The sequence below is a fragment of the Neoarthrinium moseri genome (assembly GCF_022829205.1).
Source record: "Neoarthrinium moseri strain CBS 164.80 chromosome Unknown scaffold11_Wmoseri_CBS_16480, whole genome shotgun sequence".
Classification (NCBI taxonomy): Eukaryota; Fungi; Ascomycota; class Sordariomycetes; order Amphisphaeriales; family Apiosporaceae; genus Neoarthrinium; species Neoarthrinium moseri.
This window is the reverse complement of record NW_026055125.1, coordinates 648,372-669,596: the sequence shown is the minus strand read 5'-3', so window position 1 is coordinate 669,596 and position 21,225 is coordinate 648,372. Positions and strand designations below refer to the sequence as shown.

The window sequence follows — 21,225 nt, the reverse complement described above, 5'->3', positions numbered from 1 at the left end:
GACACATCTGAAGTATTTGTCGCGTGTCGTGGATTCCCTGTCATATTTCATGTTGATTGTAGCTCTGTTGAGCTCCCCCTTGTTTTAATCTTGGCTTTCCGCATGTCCCGTAACTTGCGCTTCTCGGAAGGTCTTCTCAGAGCGACTGCCAGCTTCATTACAAATCGCTGACACTCCACGGCTTGATATCGAGACCGGCTCCTAGGAGTGCTCCGCTCCATTTCAGAATTCTGGGAAACCACAAAAACGCTTGCTTGCCCTACACATCATCTCTTGTATAGCATGATAACGGGGCGTCTCTGGTATCTCTGCTTAACCCAAAACCACCATACTCCTGTTAAAATTATTAAGCCTCTGGATATCCAAGACGAATAATTCATCCCTCCGATATCCACTGGCAAAGAGTACGGAAAACAATAGTAGACAAGCGAAACCAACATGCAAAGGCACAACACTGCGTTGAAAATCAAACCAGTAACACCTTTTACGAAGAATAGTACTGGCGCCACAATTTCGCCTATGTATCAGAAAACGGAAGGGATGCTGCAGCCAAGTAAGAAAGCGTTGTCAACACGACATAGGAGCCGACAAAGGCTTCGAATACTGTAGCTCTCAACAAACATGCATCCCATTACAGTACAGGGGCAAGCCACGAACAGAACTGTATTGAATGGATTCTTCCATCTTAGGTGAACCTGTTAGAAGATCTTTGCGAATGGCGTGGCATTATCTCGCGTCAGGATCCTTTGCGACAATCAGAGATCAACACTGCTTGTTGAAGACACAAAACTTTTGAAGCAGCATCGTTGAAAGAATCATCATGCTTCCGGTAATCGCCCAGTAGTGTGTGGTGGTGATGGCAAAGGCGCACGTATTCAGAAGGTTCTACCACATACGCGCCGCAAACTAGCTGCTGTATGATGCAATGCCCGTCCTAGCCTAAAAACTTCCTGTCAAGCTCTCGTGCATGTCCCGAACCATTTGTGACTTGACCTGTGTCCAACTAGATTTCCCCTGAAATGAGGCCGCTGTTTCGGGCTGGTTTGAGCTCGGCGCCGGTCATTATAGCAATCGAGCAACATAAAAAATCAGTTGAGTATGACTACGCGTATATTCTCTGTGTTTCGCGGACTATTATTAGCAAGAGTATGAATCGACGTGGCGTCCCCTTCCCAAGTACAAGATGTCTCACGCGAAATATGCAGAGTCCGTATGCATAGATGGTGCGATGGCGTATGTATGGCGATCGGTTATCAAAACTCCAGTGGAATAAGTTTCCCATTTTGAGTATTGGTAGTGCCGATGGTATTAAGAAGTAAGTCTTAGTGCTCAAAAGGTGGCATTGCGGAGATGTGCGCTTTCGGACAAACTTGGCATCTTGGTTTACATTGGTGTTCGGGCAATGTGGTGTTTGGACAAAGCTTCGGGAGACAAGAGGCTTCCAATCCGTGCTGTCAAGCCTCCATGAGGTAGATTAATCCGTACTGTCGAACCTCCATGAGGTAGATGCCACTGTGTGGCTCACAACATATCTGACACCAGTCTTGCCATAGGACAGCCTGGGTATTGACGACAGCAACGCGAAAGCGTGGTCTTTCTGGCCGGAGAAGCGTCTTTCCTGATTAAACGGTAGCACTAGGCATATTTCCGGTCAAAGATAAGGGTTGATTATTTTAGTCTTCTTTTTTCTGATTGCCTCTTGTATTGATCAATGACTCTACGTCTTGCTTATTATATCGACTTCCTGTCGCACTTCCCAGTCTTGTCTGATCGTGATGGCTCTTTGCTGGTCGGAGGATGGGGATGGTTGTCGCTCGTGGCTATCTGGTCTTCCGTCCTCGCGGTCCACCGAGATCTGCACGTTATGCTTGGTTCCGAGCGGCCGTAACTGGTATTGCGATGAGTCATCGCTCAAGGGCTCGAATGCGCCGATATTGGTTGACCTCTTCGTTGCACTTCTTGGTTTCAACGAAAACATGGGACTTGCTGTGCCATTTGCTGAGTATTTTCCACGCTTGAGGAGGGGCCGCAGCATCGGGATATTGGAGAGGACTATCGCAAGTGCAGGTTCGATGGCGGTGAAAATCAGGGCCTCGGTGCAGGTGTAGGTAAGATCATCGAAGTCGACAGTAATGAGTGTGGCGAGTCGGAAGATGCTCACGATCACGGTGCTGCGCATGGATATGTGTCAGTGATTTGCCAACGGAGCCCCAGGGGTTTGCTGGCTTACACAACACCGAGCCCAAAGGTGGCCATGAGCACAATTTTCTTGTAAAGTGGCAGCTGTAGACCGAATATCGACGGTAAAGCTACAATCAGTGCTGCGACATCGGTAATGACATTGCCCGCGCCGGTCGTCTTGATAATACCAACGAGGTCGCCGCAGTGACCACCTTCTATGGTCTTGTCCCAATTATACGCAAATGGCTGGCATATTAAGCAGCCTCCAAGAACGGCGACCAAGAGGAATAGGAAAATCAAGACGATGGACACATCGACAGCAATCGTAACGGATCGAACTGGGAAGAGTTTGCGGTACAGAAGTAACACGGAGAGCTTGCAGCAACTCAGGCTAAGAGCCCACAAGCCCTGAATCGGGAAAAGCAACTGGGGGGTGTTATCTAACAGTTCAACAAGTTGAAGAAAATTACTCACGATGGAGAAGCCTTCCGTTGCCCTGCTTCCATACCATGCCTTGATCTCACTGGAATGGTATCCAACACCGAAATGGAGGACCCCTACACGTATTGCCATATTAGACCAGAAATTCAAGCCGCCTAGACCTTCGGAGTAATAGGGTCTTACCGAAGAAGCATACTATCTGAAAACCAGAGGCGAGCAACTGGGATATAGTCAGAGGAGTGTCGCCGGCAGTTCTTTGTATGAATACCTACCCAGGCCGCCACCATCAAATAATCACTGATATCAAGAGTCCGATGGGCGATTCGGCGGGCCAGCAGCCGTAGAAAAATGGAAACTGTTGGCAGCACCAGGCATACGGCTGAGACGGCCACAACCGCGACCTGCATGGGCCGTTCGACTGAAAAGTGCATCATCGTGGCTGCGCTGACGGTGCCTTGAAGATTCGAGGCATGTCGTTCGGAAGGGTCAAGGACGGCAAGACAAACCGGGTGCAGACTTGTCGGCACGGGATGCCCATATTATACCTTGCTACCTCGTGGGAATCCTGCTGTGATGCCTGCCGCCCTCCCCCTGCCATATTAGAGTTTCTTGTCACGACATCTTAAGCCTAGTCCCGAGGGACGTCTCGTCTACCGCGCCCAAACTGGCAGGGTCGGAACTGCTAGTTGGAAAGTGCCCAGGGTGTTGAGTCCAGGTGAGGCTCCATTCTGCAGAGAAGCGCCTCGTGCGATTGGAACACTACGCAGGTGGCCTAAGAGCCGGGGCATCCCCGGAAACCCCTACTCTTGCGCAAGTCCACTAGTGTGCTAGATCTGGAAAAGATGCCATGCAAATTCTGCACCAAGGCCAAGGAATAGCGCCAACAGCTGCCAAAGAGGTATCTAAGTTAATTTTCCAGATTGCTCGACGACCTGTACGAGGCACTACCGTAGTAGTTCCCGCTGTCTGTTCGCTGGACGGGCGCGCTGAGACGACGGCGCCAACCGTCCCTGCGGCGCCTCTCCGGGGCGAGCCTAGCAGGCCTGTACCCCTGATCACTTATCTCATCAGTGACGCGGGGGCGACGGCTCTCGCTGTCACCCTGAGCCCCAGGCGCCCAGGATTATGATTCGGGGCCGACTGTCATCGGCCGGCATCTACGTATGCACTGTGGTATGGGCTGTGGATGCGGCTTACAATCTCCATAGATTTGAAACAGAGATTGGCCTCTTGAATAAGTGCGGGATGAGAGCGCGAGTACTAACACTCTGGACTCTTATTTGTCCCTTGGTTGGGAGGACCGCGTGAAGGGTGCTTGGGTGCGCTCACGACCTACGATAGTACGCGATAACAATTTACCATCAGCAATCTTGATCTTGCCGTCCGATTGCGATGCGAATTTAGAGTTTCGCATTGCACAGAAGGCGCACGAAAAAGTGCCAGGCCCCCCGGCGCCGTAATCAGAAGAGGGCATATATCTCCGTGAATCTTGTTGCCAAGGCTGTCCATCTGCACATCGTTACTGCTTGGGAAGCGAGGTATCCACCAGACATCTATCGTGAGATCTGGTGGTTACGCGCACGTGGGTGGCTGAGAATATGTGCGATAGCTTCCTGTCGCTTCGGCAGTGGCCCCTGCCGGACTCGGCTGCCGTGATTACATCTCGGTGGCTTGACGACTTGAGAACCAGTCGCTGTCCGCGGAAGATGTTTCCATTTGACCTGGACCTGTGCCTCCGTGCCTGGAAATCCAATGTCGTATCCTGGTCAGCATACCGGGCAGCCTCGCGATCATGGCATTGCTTACTTCATGGCTTTCTATTGTAGCCCAGGCGTTGATTGTACTTATTAGCATTGCTATATATCGTCGGTACCTGTCTCCTCTATCTGATATTCCTGGACCTTTCTGGGGTTTGATCACTCGTCTCTGGCAGGTCGTTCATATTTTCAAGGGCGACCAGAACCTGCTTTCTATTGCGCTGCACGACAGATATGGCAATTTTGTTCGCATCGCACCCAATGAAGTCAGCGTGAGCCATCCAGATGGGCCAAAGCTGTTACTCCTGACACCCCAGCGAAAGGTAAAATCACAGGCGTGCGGGATCATGAGAGCTTCATCACTGACCCAATGATTTAGGCTGACTGGTATGTATATTCCGAATATTTCCTCCGCTTTTGGGCGAGTTGGATGAACAAGAGTTCTCCCGTAAGAGCCAGCTCCTATAGGCGGCGAGCCCATTACTCGTAAATAATTCTGATCTGCAAACCACTGACCCGAAACATGGAAAGGTACCGGGTTTTTACAGTGCCAGACTATCGCTACGAGACCCCTCTGAGTACTATTGATCCTAAAGAAAAGGTCGAAAGGTCGAAAGGTCGAAATGGCTCGCTCCTGGATTTTCGTTATCTCACATCCTCAAGTCAGAGGAGTACGATGAATAAGAACATCGGCTTCCTACTTGAATGGATGGATAAGTTCGCCCAATCTGGCGAGCCGATGCACCTTGACAAGTTTCTGACTTACACGGCCTTTGGTAATGCCGGCGAAGTCATCTTCAGTCAGCCTTTCCGCTTCATCAAGGAGGGCAAAGACATACGAGGCTCCATCGCAAATAACTTGGCTCTCAATCCCTGCGTGGCAGCAGCCGGCTTTTTCATATGGGTGTATATATTGCTAGTGGCTAACCCAATCATCACTTGGACTGGGCTGTTGCCAATGGGCCATCTATTTGAGACTGCTGAGACCGCGATGAAGAAGCGTAAGGCAAACCCCGATGCCCGTTTTGATATAGCCGCACACTGGTTCAAAACGCAGAAGGAAAATCCAGGACGCTTGAGTGACCGTGACATCGAAGCCGAAGCCACAGTTGCTGTTGGTGCAGGCTCGGACACTGTGTCGTGTAAGACGAACTGAACAACGTTTCGTGGGAAGACGAGAGAGCTTACTTGTCCTAGGCGGTCTTCAGACTTTTGTATATCACATGATACAGAACCCGCAGTCGTGGCAGCGAGCCCGCGACGAAATCGCTGCTGCGCAAGCCGAAGGCTATTGCAAAGACCGCGTGATTTCCGTCAACGATGCGCAGAGGCTCCCATATCTGCAAGCCTGCATCAAAGAAGCGCTTCGGATGTTCGGGCCTACGCCAATGGGGCTGCCCAGGGTAACTCCGAAGGGGGGTCTTACCATCGGCGACCGGTACTTCGTCGAGGGGACTACGTTGTCCATACATCTGAAGTGAGTTCGTATCCACCGCCAGAGGCAGTGCCAGACTCACCAAACATAGCGTTATGCAACGATCGAAGGAATGCTGGGGCCCAGACGCCCGACAATGGAACCCGGAACGTTGGTTCGCCGACGATGCGGCTTCAAAAGAGAAATATTGGCTTGTGGTAGGTTCTCCAGGCGTTCAGTAATCATGGAGCATCTTTTCTGGCTGTCATCAGTTCGGTATGGGCTACAACTCGTGCCCTGGTCAACATGTGGCCCGGGTGCAGTTGTCTAAGACCGCGGCGACCTTGGTGAGAGACTACGACATCAAGCAGGTTGACCCAACGAACGAGTGGACGTGGAAGGCTTATTTCACGGTTGTGCCTCACTCATGGCCAGTGTACGTCTCGAAAAGGGGGGTCGAATTGACATGACTTCGTGGATAAGTTGCTACGCAAACAGCACGGACCGCATTTACATGGTCGTGGTCTTATTACTCGGTGTATGACCTTGGTATGTTGGAGATATATAAATCCAATTACCCCATGTTCTTTTCGCTAAAACTCGATTTACCAACACATGACCCTTGGTTAGGGGTAGTGCTTATTAATCTCGTCATTGAAAACATTGTTGATGTCGGGGTTGGCCTTGGATGGCGCTCCTTTCTTCTCCGCGCGTTGGCCAGGAGCTTGATGACTAGTGTTAGAGACTGTGTCCTGGTAGAACGCTTTCGTCTTACCGTATTCAACCCTCGCGTCCTTTCCACTCCCTTGGGTGACCTGTGCATTCTGGGTCCCTGAGCTATGGCCGGTCAAGGCATCCTTGGCTCTCCTGATCTTATCCATGCTGCGTATCTGAGTTATTGGCTGGGTTGATCTATGATAGGGGTGGTAATTGCTACGCGTCCAGATTCGCGTCAGTTAAGGAAGGACACAACTATATACACAAGAAATCTCTGGTCGAGAGACCACGTGCTGTGGTGGTTTACCAAGTGACGATGTGGGGACAATGGACGTGTCCTAAGCTAAGAGAACTGGTCATAATTCTATTTCCAAATCGTCAAATCAACATACTTTGCCAGAATTTTAGATGAACCGTAATGCACTTGGGATTCCCATCCGTCCCCCTGGCCCCGTCCAAGCTTCATGTAGCATTTCGGAAGGACGAAAGCGACAAGGCCGAAATGAACAACATGCTGCTAAGTCCTCATGTTAAGTCACCCGGTTAAAATTCGCTAGGTGCTGTGTATGTCGAGAGGAAATGATAATACAGAACGGTGCTCTTCAGCAAGGTGCCAAAGTCAATTCCTAGATTCCAGCACCAAGTTAGGCTGGGAACGATTTAAGCTTGCGGGTTTCTACCCTCGACAGGGGTATAGCTTCAGTCTAGATGGGAGAGTTCCCACTCTAGTATGTCATTGTCATATCATGGGCTAAAGTTATTTCTGACCTGGAGTTTGCACAACTCGCTGCAACATGTGTGGCGTCTCGAGCCTACCTCGCCCAAAGCTTTCTGATCTTGGCGGGTATGTCCACCTTTTCGAGGACTGACAGCCGCCAGACTGGCTTGACTGTGTGAGATGCAAATGCCAACTTCCTACGAACGACTTAACAGATCCACGCTGAGTCAGGTCATCATTCAGCTATTACTTCTAACGCATTTTCTGTTGGACTTGATGTACGATAAATTTCTGGTTGTGCGGTCTTGGGTCTGGCTGATGATTCCAATACCCTTGTCAACCCCGCAACTTGCATCCTCGGCACTATGCCCTTGAAACTCCCAGTGACTACCTATATGTACTAAATCTTGTCTGCAGCTATCAGCAGCTCATACTATATTGCGACCAGTCATGGCCTTTTCATAATGGTAGTCTGCAATCTTCATATCGTCTCGCTCAAGCAGAGCATCTCCGTTCCCGCGTTCCTCGCCGGGCTCCGTAAGCATGACGTCAAACCAATCGTGCAAGCCCAGGTGTTGCGGTGGATGATCCTCCCCACTCAGCTCTCGGCTGGATATCTCCTGAGCAGGAATATACAGTGGCATCTCCTGCTCGGTCTGAATGCTTCAGACTCTATACCGTCATCCCTACAGCAACACGTCGAGGCCGCCTGGACGGCATCGTGCGGGGTATCAGCCCGGGTGCTGAGTGACTACGCAAAGCACAACGCAGCACTGCTCAATCCTAGCCCGGGCTCGGTGAAGCCTGCGCAGTTGCCTGCGGTGTCCGACACGTCGAATTCGCAGAATCTGGAGTTCTCCCCCGAACTCGAGAACTGGATCGCCAAACTCGCGCCTCCGCTGCGGAACCACCCCGTTTCCATGCTGAACCTCCTGGCTTTCAACGAAGGCAAGAAGGATCAGTACATCAAGTATGGCACGGAGTTTTCGTCACGGGTGGGAGCACGTCATGGCGGCAACGTGAAGATTGCAGCCCGCGTCGTGGGCGGAGAGGACCAACAGGCTCAGCATGATGGATGGGATGAAGTAGCTTTTGTGCATTACCCGACCGTGAAGCATTTTGCGGCCATGTCTGCAAGCCCAGAGTACCAGGAAGTCAACCGCAAGTACAGACTTGGCGCGTTGAAGGACACCTTTATACTCTGCGTCGCAGAGATAGATGACGACGGACAGCTTATGGGCGGTAGGGGAAACAAGGGGAAGCTGTAGACAACTCCTAAAACTCTCAGCAGTATTCCGCGATCCATTCAATAAAGAGATTCACACAAGTGTCTTCAATCACACAGTGGTTTGCTGTTATGCAGGCTGACAAGGCAAGACTGACGTGACCTTTACTTGGGAGAGTCTACCCTCGCCAGAATTAAGTTAACATAAGCTGGCCGGCATTAAATAGAGAGGAAGCAGATTCGCCTAGATATGGTATATACAACAAATAATACACAGGTTATCACCATTCAGCAATCTCACCGGCCTTGGGCTTCCTTGTTCGAATGACCTTATCGGGGTTCAGTAGGTAGAGAGGGTCGAGGGCCGTCTTGAGCTGTAGTTGGCGAATGTTAACAGCGGCTCCAAAATGATGTGAGTTTGGAATAACAACGGCGCAGCAAACAGCATTGAGTATGTAGCTCAGCGATGCAGCTGGCATCAGGTTTGGTGTAGACACAGAAGATTGCGACGTACCTTTCTCATTGTATCAACAGTGGCCTCACCGAGCTCATGTGGCAAGTAGTCTCTTTTGACTAGTCCAACACCATGTTCACCCTAGAAATACCACAGTTAGTGTCGGGTTCTTTGGCAGGGGGGGCGCACAAGAGACTCACCGTGACAGTTCCCTCCATCTCCACAGCTCGCTTGACCATCGTGTGCACAACCTCTTCCGCATCGGGTCTGTTCTGGTCATTCGACAGAAGAATGATGTGGAAGTTACCGTCGCCAACGTGCCCCACGATGGTGCCGTAAAGGCCACTCTTCTTAATGTCGTCCTTGGTCAACTCGATCAACTCGGGGAGTCGGCTCATAGGCACGGCGACGTCGCCAGTCCAGACCCTATCACCATCCTTGGCCATGGCCTGCGTGCTCCAGAGGGCCTCCTTGCGCGCGCTCCATAACTCAGCCTTCTCCTCCTCAGACTTGGCGAACTCGAAGCTCTTGGATCCTGTGGCTTTTGCCATGTCCTTGACGATCTGGATCTGCTCCTTGACGCCACGGTCTGTGCCGCTAAACTTGAAGAACAGAGTTGGCGCCTCTTTCCATGACTTTGACGTCGTACCAGCGGCATTGATGCATTTCATCTGCTCATCGTCGAGGATCTCGACAGCAGCCACAGGCACACCCTGTCCAACAACTTGGGCTACACAATCCGCGGCTTGTCGGATGGAATCAAAGGCACAAACCGCAACGCTGGTGCTTTGGGGCTTGACAGTAACCTTGAGTGTGGCTTCAGTGACAAGGCCCAGCGTACCTTCGCTACCAATGAAAAGCTTGGTGAGATCGTAACCTGCGGACGACTTGCGCGGCCTTTGTCTTGTCTTGATGACGGTGCCATCTGCGAGGACCACGGTCAGCGAGAGCACCCACTCTCGCATGGTGCCGTAACGATAGGCATTCGTGCCGCTGCACCCTGTACCAATCATGCCGCCAATCATGGCACCGGGGCCAGGGTCCGGAGGGAAAAAGAGGTTGTCCTTGGACAGCTGCTCATTAAGTAGCTCCCACCCTACAGCGGGCTGCACCACGACATCGAGGTCGTCCTTGTGGAGTTTCAGAACCTTGTTCATGCGGCCGAAGTCAATGCTGATGCCGCCTGCCGTCGGGGTGAAGTGCCCTTCCAAACTTGTGCCGCCACTATAGCCGACCACCGGGATCTTTCGGGAGTGGCAGATCTTCATGACTTCAGAAACCTCCTCAGTCGTGGCTGGGAAGACTACACAGAAGGGGCGCTCATGATCGCGGGCGCTGTATGATGACCAGTGCGAGGTCGAGTGTGTGCTCAGGTCGGATTCGACAGTGCTCACGTTCTCCTTGCCGACGATGGCTGCGAAGTCTGCCCAAGCGGCCTCGAGGTTGGCCTTGCCGAGGTTGTGTTTCCAGGGCCGGACTTGCGACAACGGGACGGTCGAGCCCGAATCGGGATCTCGCGGGCTCAGCGTGCCTAGGTAGTATGAACCAAGGGCGCCGGCAACGAACACTAGAGAGGGTGATAAAGACGTTAATTACAACGTGCTGGACAGGGGTAATGCGGCGTAAGGGGCCATCCGGTCGGATATGGGAAGCACTGCGTACTGAAAGTGATGGCCCAGTGTCTTGAGCCGGCCGTGTTCTGTCTCTGCTCAGCGAACTTGGCGCGTTCCTGCTTTTCGCGCGCAATACGAGACGAGATGCTCTCCAGCATCTGGCCCTTGAAACTAGGGCCGCCAGACTCAGGCTTCTCGTTCGCATAGCAGCGTACGCTCTGCCATGTGCCCACGAGGGTGTTTCGCGGCACTGTCGCGCGAGCAGCCGAGCTCGAGGGAGCTCCCAGGCTCCGGAGGGTGGCTTGCCCCTGCCGGGAAAGGAGGCGTGACATGGCGGCGGCCGAGGGTGTTCTTCGAGTTCAGGGTCGGTCAGAGAGGCCAGGCGACCATCCTGCTCATGGGAGTCTTGGATAGGGCAGGCGAGAGTCGTGCTGCAGCTTGACCTTGGCCCGGTGGTTACGGCGCGGCGTGGGATGGAAAAGCTGGCGGACGAGCTTCGGAGCTCACGGTGCCCACTTTTCACCGACCCGTTAGCGGGGACCACCGCCAGTCGCCATAGTGGAGCGACATTGCACCTTCGGTCATCATGTACAGCTTATCATGTCGGATGTCCTCATTCGTGGGATTCGCAAAGATTAGTAGTACGCATGATGATTGCTACCGATTGATGCAGATGCAGCTGCAGATGCCGCCGACAGCCACCCAGCCCCTGCCATGGTGTGTCTGGCGCTGGTGGGATATAGCTACGTAGTGGTTATACTCAAATGGAACACGACAACTTCACTATAGGCACCTAGGTAGACGACCATCAACCTAAATTGATAGAGTGGCCTAGGCACATGTACGGGATTCCTAATGAACCAAAAAGAAAAGGAAAGAAAGAAAAAAAAAGAAAAACGGCATTCATTTCTTGATTCATGTGCTTCGGCAAATTGCGCCACGCTTGACATTACTATGTCTTCCACTGGGCTGCCAGAATCTGCACATAGAAACACGGCGCCCCCTGGGTGCCAGTCGTGCTCCGCCCTTCAATGACAGCCAAGAATGCCGTCAGTTCGTCGTCGCGGCTGATCTCAATCGTCATCCCCTCGCCCAAGATGCCCTCGACCCGCCCGCACACGGTGCCGGCCATGTCCTTGACCGCCACTTGCCGTAGCTCCTCGAAAGAACGTGCCGCCAACGTCGCGATCCAGATCGGAGGGGCCATGGTGATTGGTGACGATGGATGCAGTCGCAGGTAGACAGCCACCGGCGGCCTAGGCGCTGGTGCGGCGCCGAAATGCCCCTGTACGTAGCTGTGAGTCTGCGCCTGCGTCATGCCCGGCGATAGGTCCTGTGCCAGGAACGACGTATGTGCGTGTTGGGAGTTCACCCCCGGACTATGACTGGCCATCATCACGGGTAGGCCGCTATTGATTTGGGGGTCTATTGGAAGCCCACTGTTCAGAACGCTGCTCGGGATTAGTGCTGTCTGATCATGGGATGGGCTGTGCGACAGCACTTGGCTGCTTGATAGACCGTGGTGGATGGCCTCGGGTGACCGCAAGCGCTCCTGTCGCTGCAGTTGTGATGCATCATGACTGACGTGCCTCGACGGCCCGTTAGGCGTACCGGTGATCATCGGCGTAGCCATATGATGATACTGGGACAGCGACTGCGATGGAGCGTAGTCATCACCGATAGCCAGCTGCTGGTTGTCATCATGGTCAGGGCTATTCATGACGACAGTACTGATTTCGACATGTTGGGGTGGCTCATCCACACCCATCGGCAGTGGCGTGTTTCCGCGCTGAACTTGTTTCTTTCGGCTGGGATCTCGCTTCGTCTGATCATCCCTCAGCCGCTTCATCACATCGGTTGCCAGGATCTCCACTGCTCTCAGTTTCTCTCCATGCATGGGATCTAGTGTGCCTTCGGCGAGTAGTCTCTGCAGGATGTTAGAATCTCCAGTCCATTTCTTCTTCAGCCCATCCCAGTGTTCCTGTCCAGCTTCAGTCTTACTCGTGAAACGGTCCTCTTTCAGTAGTTTCAGGAACTCTTGCCGTATGGTCCTGGTTTCCTCCGGGTTGCTTCCTAGAACTTTCTTCGCATCCGCAATCGTCATCTTCGTTTCCATGGTCCGCATACGCTTCGTAACATCCGTGCAGATGACATCCAGGGCCAGCTTCTTGCTGCTTGCATCCTCTTTATCCATCCACATGACCGATTGCAAATGAGGCACCTCCTGGATCAGGCGGTCTTTCACACCTTCCCATCTTTCAGGCCCCGCAATCGTCTTTTTGCTGACATCCTGGTCTTCGCATATCCGTGCAAAGTGGCTCCGTATCTCTCGATAAAGCCCCAGGTCGAGACCAAGAATTGCCCTACCTTCGTCGATTGTCGTCTCGGAGGGGAACCGTGGTGGTCCTGGTGGGTCTGCAGGGAGTCCAGCCCAGCCGCGTGTTCTCCGTCGACGCTTCCGAGTCTCCCATCGCAACGCCGACTGGGCCTCCAATTGCTGGAGACGTTCCCTCTGCTTCGCGGCAAGCTCGGGACTCTGGCCATTTCCAGGTACTTCCGCCCTCTGCTGCTCGTCTGTAAGACCACTAGAGGTGCCACCAAGCGGTAAGTCGAGCTCCATATGAGGGTCATGACTGTCACCTATAACGTCTGCTATCGTGTCCAGGTCCCCGGCTGTTTTCGGTGCTGAGTTCGGGGTGCGAAGCAGCCAGCGGTGGCGGGAGCGTACTCGCACCAGCTCTCTCGGTTTAATGTCAAAGCCGTCCTCATCATTGAGGATGCGCAGCATCTCTGCCTGAGATAGATTTTTCTCCCATAGTTCCTTCACGCGCGCAACTAGGCGATCATTCCTGTGGGCAGGATTTTGCTTTGATGGGAAGTTCCATCTGCGAAACTGGACTTGGATCGCTCGCTTACTGCCATGGCGGTGTACGGTCAGCACCCTGAATCAGGGACGAAAAGGAAGTACAAAACAGAGAGACTTGGAAACCCTCTGAGAGGGCCGGCGGGAAGGGCATATATGCACCTCATGTAGCGGTGAGAATAGTGTAAGTGGGTGGATTCATGTTGCTACGGCTGTCGAGAGAGCCCACTTGAGCTTTCGAGCCAAAGGGGTACGGCGAGCCTGTCATACCTTGGGGTGAACTTGTGCTCAATCCGCATAACATCCATGATTTCCTCCAAGGACTTGTTTTCCTCGATATACAGACGAAAAAAGGTCTTTTCGTGTTGATCCCAGTTATATACCATGATCGCGCCCAAGGCCTGATGGCGCTTGGCGTGCTCATATCGTCACGTTCCTTTGTCGGTTGAATGTCGCGCAGTCAAAAGTCGCAGGCCTTTTGACACGTTTTTGCGTTGGTGGTCAATCTCGATCGCCGAGTCCTAGCGCCTGTGCTTAGTAAATTGAGTTAGCTTCCTACTCCGGAAGCCCCATAACCGTCGAAATACAGTTTATATACTGTACTATGCACGATACATGTCTTGGCACGGATTGGATCCGGGCGTCAGATCGATGTCACAGTTGAAGGCGGCGAGCCTGGATTGAATCCATGGCCTAGTAGCAAGTCATATTTGCCGTTTGAGAGCATCGATATCTCTCTCCTGTCTTCTGTTGTATGTGATGGTAGGCATTCAATCTAAGACGCGATAATCGCGACACAAAAATGTCAACATGTCGAAATTCAACACTGAACAAATTTGATTCAATTTCTTGTAGGCTTTGAATTATATATCTAGGGTATATCCCGCTGTAAATATTATACGAACACCGTTCACGTCTCAGAGAGCAAGACAACTCTGGTAGTGATAATGGAGTACTGAATAGCATCGATGGTGGGCCGTAGGATGGTACAATATCTGATGGTTGTCGGTTTTCTACGCCAGATTGTTTTCCTCCACGTTTGTTTGTCTCTCTCTCGTATCTCTTTGGCCACCGCACTGGGCGGTGCCTATTAATTTTATTTTATTATGTTCCTTATGATAACATCATGACTCTTGAATTGCGACAAAAGACGAGGAGGTCGACTCGACATCATAGGGTTACAAATGGGTGTCTCCATGACAACTCGGTGGCTCTGGCTACTTGATCTCGTTGCAAACCTACATTCCAAAGCATTTGTAGACAAAGGCATACTGGGCGTCCGCAAAACCGATGATGATGCGTTACGTGAAATCTGAAATGTCGAGGGGTTCTCTTTCTAGATAAGGCCTCTGCCTTGCGACCGAATGCGACAAATCTAGATAGAGGTGATTGACCGCTGTCTCTAGACTCTGAACATATAGCCTGGTCATGCCACCTTCAACGAAGGGTCGACATCTCGCTTTCACGGTCTTATTGTGTTCCTGGAGTTTGGACGAGCTTGTCGCGTAGCGGCTTGGGTAACACTATCGAGGTTGGGTCTCGCGTATTCGGGTTCGTATGAGGTGGGAGACCTATCGAGGGTAGTCGGCCACCTGATCTCGCTTGTTTTGGAGGAATGGCGATGGGTAGCCTGAGAGGGAAGAAACTGTAGCTCGGTGGCCGGAGCCTTCACAGGCTAGAGTCGTAAACCTCAGTCGCTTCTCGTGTCGTGGCCGGCTTTGTTATCAAGTCGAAGAGATTGAGAGGCGGATCTGGTGCTATTGGGATTCATATCCTTGGTTCAAATGGGCTGAGGGTAGGTATATCCGTGAACTGATGAATGTAAGCTGTTTGTGGCCGGCCGCCTTCGTTGACGTGATCCCATGACTACTTTGTCAGTTCCATGCACAGAGGTCAAGACGTACTGCTATGTATCTCTAATGATAGCCATTACCATATAGACACTAGTAGTCAGTATTGCATCGGTAACAATGTGATCTTGGGCACGGCGGTTGTGCAGAATACTTGCGGATTGTCTCAGTGGGTGCTGACAAAAGCAGGTTCTGACCACGGTATTTCCTATATTGAGGACAGAAATAATTCTTACTAGCGCTTTGGCATGCTCTTGATGCCCTGCAAGCCCTGGCAAGGTCTGCCGAGGGCCCTCCTAGTGATAGATTGCTCCATGTAATATCGCCTGCAGCACTCCATTCGACGCGTCAATGTGGCCGCTATCCACCAACCTCTCTACGCCATCGAATTCATTCAGATTTTAGACTAGGATGCATGACTAGATGCTGTGTAGTACGTCGACAAGGTGCGGATGGCCGTGGGCGAGGGGCGATTTTGCTTCAGAGTCCGGACGAGGTCCATCTGATCTCAACCAATCAGCGTGCCTCCTTCCTAGTCGAGGCCTCGGGCAGACAATCTGCTCCACGTGGGCATTCTGCTATAATCCATCCTTTCCACAGTTCTCGACTTCTCGTTGCAAGCTGTTAGTGACCAGATGCACGTGAGTGGGAGAAAGCAAAACTGTTTTGAATCAACCGCAGGGTAACTTCAGTCACCCCAACCACAGTGTCAACAAGCGCTCTTCGTGTTCCACAAAGCAGTAGCGGTTCAAAACGTAAATAGGTGGCGATAACCTATCTCAAGCAAAACTCCTTCGTTGAAGTAGTGAGCGTTTACTTCCGGTACGCACTGACGCCTCGGGGCGGCCTTGGTTTAATAGGTCATGACTGTAACCTTCCAAGGTTGGCGCCCGAATAAACATCACCATTGACACCTGCGTCATCGCCATGTCAGATTCGGGTCTTACTCCTTCGCGCTTAGGTACTGGTTCCGCCTCAGGCCAACCTGGAAGCTTCAGCTTTACACCATTTACGTTCGATCAAGCCTCGGTTGTTGCAGACCCGATGAACAGGAAATCATTATCAACTTTCGACAGTAAAGCACCAAGTCCGGCACCTTTGATGGCTTCTGTCCCGACTGCTGCGGAACGAAGGGAGAACGCCAAGGCCAAGAGGAGAGTGCCGCCGTCGCAGAGGAAACGAACAAAGCTCAGCTGTGATGCTTGCAAAGCCCGAAGATGCAAGTGTCTCCGCATCACCACAGCCCTTGGTTCAGAGGATGGGCAGGTGGATGGTGCTTTGACTCCCTGCAAGAACTGTGTTGATACTGGCATCGAATGTGTCACGACATTACCTCGGAAGCAGAGAATCTATGGCAGCGTCGAGAATCTCGACCGCAGGTATCGCGCTCTAGATGCGCTCGTCTCAGGCATGTTCCCACAATTAGGTCCAGACGCTACTGCCGAGGATATCGCGACTTTTGGAAAGGAGAATGGCATCGTGATGCCCGTGCTCGGCGATGAACCAGACGGTGTCACGTCGCCGGCGTCGATGGCAGCCCTCGTATCTCCAGTATCTCCACCAAGTCTCGACCGGAAGATCGGGGATGAGCATTCTGATTCAGGACATAGCAGTATTGATTTCTACAAGGACACCAGCGGCCGATCTCACTATGTTGGACCATCAGGGAGCCTGGCAACTTTTGCCAGGATACGTCATTTGATCGCTCGACGGCTGCAAGCTTCACCGGACCCCGATACCCGCCGCCGGGTAGAGCATGTTTCGTCAAAAAGCGTCACTGATGCTATCGCCAGTTCATTCAACGAGAATCCCGACCATGTGGGCCTGTGGTCCGGTGATTCCATGACCTCAAACGCATCCCCAGATAAACACCTTGAAAGATCGTCGAATACGAAGTCCAATGTTCCTTCCAACAATGGGGACTCACAGTATTGGATACCGACGTCCAAGATCAAACTACCCACGAAGCATATCGCCGATGCATGCGTGGAAGCGTTTTTCGAAAATGTCCATCCAAGTTTCATGTGCATTCACCGCGCGACGTTTCAACAACACTACGAGGACCTCTGGAAGACGTCTTCAGGACATCAGAGCGTTTCCTCCGCCTCGAGGCACAGCGGCACCTACGTCTCTGTCGGATGGCTTTGTTGCTTGTACATGATCTTCATACTGGGCTCCAGGACCATGAAGAAGAACCCAACATCTCTCGAGTTTCAGCGTACATACTTTGACTGCGCGAAGCAGCTTCCTTCAAAGCTTACTGGCTCGACTCTCCCAAACATATCTGCATTAATGCTTCTCGCATTGTACTGCCTCAACATCAACGATCGTACTGGTTCATGGGCATTTCTGGGTCTGGCCTGTCGTCTTGCCGTCTCGCTAGGAATGCATAGAGAGTGTGTGGGTGACGGTATCAATACATTAACCAGGGAGATTCGAAAACGTGTGTGGTGGACTTTGTACGACTGCGAGCAACACCTGTGCTGTTCACTCGGTCGGCCCAGTGCCATTGACGATGTAGAGATTAACGTCGGCGTTGCTGACGAAGAGCTGTTACAGTGTGACATAAGCCTACCTGCTGAGTATTCGCAAAACCTTGTATATCTACTTCGATTATTAGGCACGATCCGTCGAAGTGTCCACGAACCTTCAGTATCGGTGAATACTATTTTGCCGCGAGAAGTACAGCTTCTTCGCTGTCTGGTCCTATGGAAAGCCGGTCTACCGGGGTTCTTACGGCCTACGCCCCCAAACGAGGCAAAACCAGACCCTCGGAGATGGCGAAGGATCATTATGATGAATGTTCAATATCAAAAGTCGCTCAGTCTTCTGACTAGACGCTTCCTCCTCCAGGAGGTAGAGTCCGCTGACCGTAAGGAGGATCTGGGAGTCGACGCATTCGCTATCATTAGCTTGGGCGAGATATGTGTTACCTCAGCGATGCGCATGGTCAGTCTACTGGTCGATCTGTGGAAAGCCAAGATGTTCAATGGCATCACAGCGATTGATACCTATTATGCGTATCTGGCGAGCATTCAGCTCAGCCTGAGACTTCTTGAACCTAGATATTTGGTGTCACATCAGCGTCTCAGCAAGGTGCCGAACGAAGAGAAATTCCGGCCATCCGCCACCCCAGCACTCAAGTCGAGCTTGGACTACGAGATCGAAGCTCTTATCACTCAATCGCAACTAGTCGAGACCTACAGTGTCGCCGAGCTAACAGATGCTGTACGCCAACTCAACGACGTATTCCAGACGGTAGACATGTGTGGTTTTAGCGCCAAGTGTAGCATCATATCTGCCGAATTTGGCAAGGCCGTAGGAGCCATCGATGGGGAGCCTTCATCGACGCTATTTAACGGCAAACTAGGACAGAACTTGGAAAAGGTTGAGGAAAACCGGCGTCTGGGACCAACCCAGCAGGATGGCCTGGATGCAGCAAACGACGGGAGTTTCTACACTGGAAATATACCTCCAACCCTGGACAACAGTGATGGATATCACTCACAAGACAGCAGATTTGTCCAAACTGATTTGGCTGGAGCGTATATTCAGCCACAGGCTATGGGGATGAACTACGACTATGGCGGCGTTTTCAACACCAACAGCTTGCTCAATGTATCATCCTCGCAGCCGCCGGATATTCAGTGGGATCAGGTTCTGCAAGCGGCTGATTGGCAACAACCTCACGACATGTTCAATGACATGACATCTAGTGCCTGGTCCTGGCCTCATCAAAGCAATCTCGCGTACGACCCCATGGCTCCACCTCAGTGAAGCAGAATCTTAAACCGTTTCCGGATCTAAGTACGGAGTAATCTCTTGCTAGCTTCTTTCAACTGCTTGGTATAAATTTGCATCCTGTATGTGCTTCTCTACCGGAATTAAGAGCACATATACACCATTATCATCTGCCGGTGCGTGATTCAAACCAAGAACTCTCAGCTAAGTAAATCTTGTTCTACTCGAGGCAGATGAGCCCCAGGCTATCTCTTAGACGATACCCAAGCTCTTATTGTTACATGCGTGCACAAGCATGAAGAGTCGCACCTATCATTCTACTATTCACTGTTACCGGAAATATATGAGAGCTATATGGGGCTGTACAATACCACAAGAATCTCACAAATTTCCTTGGTTCTTTCATGACTATTAGGCCATTCAGTGCTCACCTGTTAGATATTGTCAGCCTATTTGACTACTAGGCCTAGTATTAACCTAATGACGTCTTTTTGCACAACTGCAAACTCTTCTGTGGACAACTAAAAGCTCTTCTTCAAGTGTACCCCGGGCGGGTGTACTCAAATACTGCAGATGTCAACAACTAGGGCTTGTGACACCTGGAACTTGACTGCGATCCATGAAGGCTATCCCTGATCTATCTTGCTTGGTGAGTCAATATTGTAGAATATTGTAGAATGAGGCAAAACCAAGGCCATCAAATGCGCCAATTATTTCTTGAACACTTAGGAACGCTCAAAAATATAAGTTTTGTTGCCGTTCGCTTTCTATCTCAATAGGATTCGAGGAACGTTGTCGAAATCGGACGAGGTGCGACTCGGGAACCACCAGGAATCGCTCTTCACAGTCCCGATCTGATGATATCTAGAGATGTATGGGGAGTTCAGCTGACTATAGACAGGGGAGAGAATGAAAAGTCTTTGCGCAGTACGTTGGGTATGTCAAACAAAGGTGTCGACGTCGCAATCTCATTCTGCTCTCACGAGGGGGTGAGTTGTTCGGATGTCGAATCAACCCAGAAGTACATGAAGAGACTATGACAAATTTCTGCTCTGTTAAAAATACGAACTGCTGTTCGCAAGCACTTGGGTGCATCCTCGTGTGATGGTGGTGGTTCGGGGTGCATATATGTCAGCAACCAAGCAACCCAAAAACCTTCCATCCCTGAGCCAAGCCTCAATCACATGTGTGGCGCCCACACCTCGTATTCTAGAACCGATCTGTCAGTTTCCACGCATACGACTTAGGACTCTCTGAAATAGAGCGGACAAGTCTCGGCACCAGGTTACGCTTCGGGTATTTGGCCATGCTGACAGGATGGTGACACAGCATGAACCCGGACGAACCATTGAACACCCGTCAACACAACCTCGGAGTTAGGTGCCGATGCCGTCACATCACATAGTGACCATCTACAATCACACTACAGTTGGCTAAGCTTTAATCTGACAACACCTAGGTGAAGCCATGGTGTGTCGAAGAGTGACTGGCACACCGATGGTGATACGCCGCTATGATCACTAATACTGTTAACTACTATGACTGCGACTCTCCCCATGAAACCGGTCTAACCCCGGCAGTAACTGACGGCCAAACGTCTCTGGGGTCTTTCTGTGATCTTCACTCTCAGTACTATAAGCAGCGTGGCCGATTGGTCGCAGCACGAGCGCGGAACATGAGGGAGGACGAGGCATGAGTCAACTCGTGCAGAAGGATACCACATACTTCAGCAGATGTCTATGGAGTTGAAAGGTACATCGGCACCATCAACATGGGATCTCGCTCGTTGCGGGACTCAATTATGGCCTCAGTCGTCGTTATGCAAACATTACGCCATCCATGTTGCTGCAGATGGGTCTCGGGGTTTGTGTGATGGAGCCTCAATGAGGGGGTCCTATTGCTCCAGCTGCACTTACTAGCTCCCCTAGAGCCTTCGACGCTGCTTGACGACAAGCTTGCATCCCTAGTATGCTGCGTATAGATGACGGTGCCTGTTCCCTGGAGAGGGATGAACCAGACCCCTCACTGAGCAGAAAAATTTTCGGTTTTTTTTTTCCTCTCTCACGGATGCACATAAGTGGCTCTAATACCAAAGCTGTTCCACTGAGTGGCCGCCGCGCAGGGTTTCAAGCCACCCTGCACTGCAGCATGCGGGAGCGAGTCAATGGGGGACAAGCCCCCGAATCTGCAGCGCATACTACAGCGTACTTACCTACCTATATGTACCTACGTATGCTCTCACGCTTTTGCT

The 21,225-nt window shown here is 51.6% G+C and overlaps 7 protein-coding genes across 7 annotated transcripts; 3 read left to right on the top strand and 4 right to left on the bottom strand.

Moving 5' to 3' along the window:
* Positions 1-1,717: 1,717 nt before the first annotated feature.
* On the bottom strand, positions 1,718-3,056 carry JN550_004343 (uncharacterized protein; the record flags this gene model as incomplete). The annotated part of the gene is made up of 5 exons (XM_049315848.1): positions 1,718-2,171; positions 2,231-2,589; positions 2,656-2,738; positions 2,806-2,842; positions 2,895-3,056. 5 exons carry the CDS (start codon positions 3,054-3,056, stop codon positions 1,718-1,720), a joined length of 1,095 nt encoding a protein of 364 aa, XP_049173881.1.
* A 1,358-nt stretch (positions 3,057-4,414) lies between these two features.
* JN550_004342 (uncharacterized protein) lies at positions 4,415-6,337 on the top strand (the record flags this gene model as incomplete). The annotated part of the gene is made up of 7 exons (XM_049315847.1): positions 4,415-4,702; positions 4,759-4,766; positions 4,911-5,521; positions 5,577-5,856; positions 5,906-6,011; positions 6,066-6,229; positions 6,292-6,337. 7 exons carry the CDS (start codon positions 4,415-4,417, stop codon positions 6,335-6,337), a joined length of 1,503 nt encoding a protein of 500 aa, XP_049173880.1.
* Positions 6,338-6,419: 82 nt separating this feature from the next.
* On the bottom strand, positions 6,420-6,674 carry JN550_004341 (uncharacterized protein; the record flags this gene model as incomplete). Its single annotated transcript, XM_049315846.1, has 2 exons — positions 6,420-6,517; positions 6,569-6,674. 2 exons carry the CDS (start codon positions 6,672-6,674, stop codon positions 6,420-6,422), a joined length of 204 nt encoding a protein of 67 aa, XP_049173879.1.
* A 1,018-nt stretch (positions 6,675-7,692) lies between these two features.
* On the top strand, positions 7,693-8,496 carry JN550_004340 (uncharacterized protein; the record flags this gene model as incomplete). Its single annotated transcript, XM_049315845.1, has 1 exon — positions 7,693-8,496. The coding sequence occupies one exon, from the start codon at positions 7,693-7,695 to the stop codon at positions 8,494-8,496; it is 804 nt and encodes a 267-aa protein (XP_049173878.1).
* Positions 8,497-8,734: 238 nt separating this feature from the next.
* Positions 8,735-10,852, bottom strand: JN550_004339 (uncharacterized protein; the record flags this gene model as incomplete). Its single annotated transcript, XM_049315844.1, has 4 exons — positions 8,735-8,827; positions 8,968-9,048; positions 9,108-10,474; positions 10,570-10,852. 4 exons carry the CDS (start codon positions 10,850-10,852, stop codon positions 8,735-8,737), a joined length of 1,824 nt encoding a protein of 607 aa, XP_049173877.1.
* A 620-nt stretch (positions 10,853-11,472) lies between these two features.
* JN550_004338 (uncharacterized protein) lies at positions 11,473-13,308 on the bottom strand (the record flags this gene model as incomplete). The annotated part of the gene is made up of 1 exon (XM_049315842.1): positions 11,473-13,308. One exon carries the CDS (start codon positions 13,306-13,308, stop codon positions 11,473-11,475), a length of 1,836 nt encoding a protein of 611 aa, XP_049173876.1.
* Positions 13,309-16,160: 2,852 nt separating this feature from the next.
* On the top strand, positions 16,161-19,010 carry JN550_004337 (uncharacterized protein; the record flags this gene model as incomplete). The annotated part of the gene is made up of 1 exon (XM_049315841.1): positions 16,161-19,010. One exon carries the CDS (start codon positions 16,161-16,163, stop codon positions 19,008-19,010), a length of 2,850 nt encoding a protein of 949 aa, XP_049173875.1.
* Between the last annotated feature and the right edge of the window lie 2,215 nt (positions 19,011-21,225).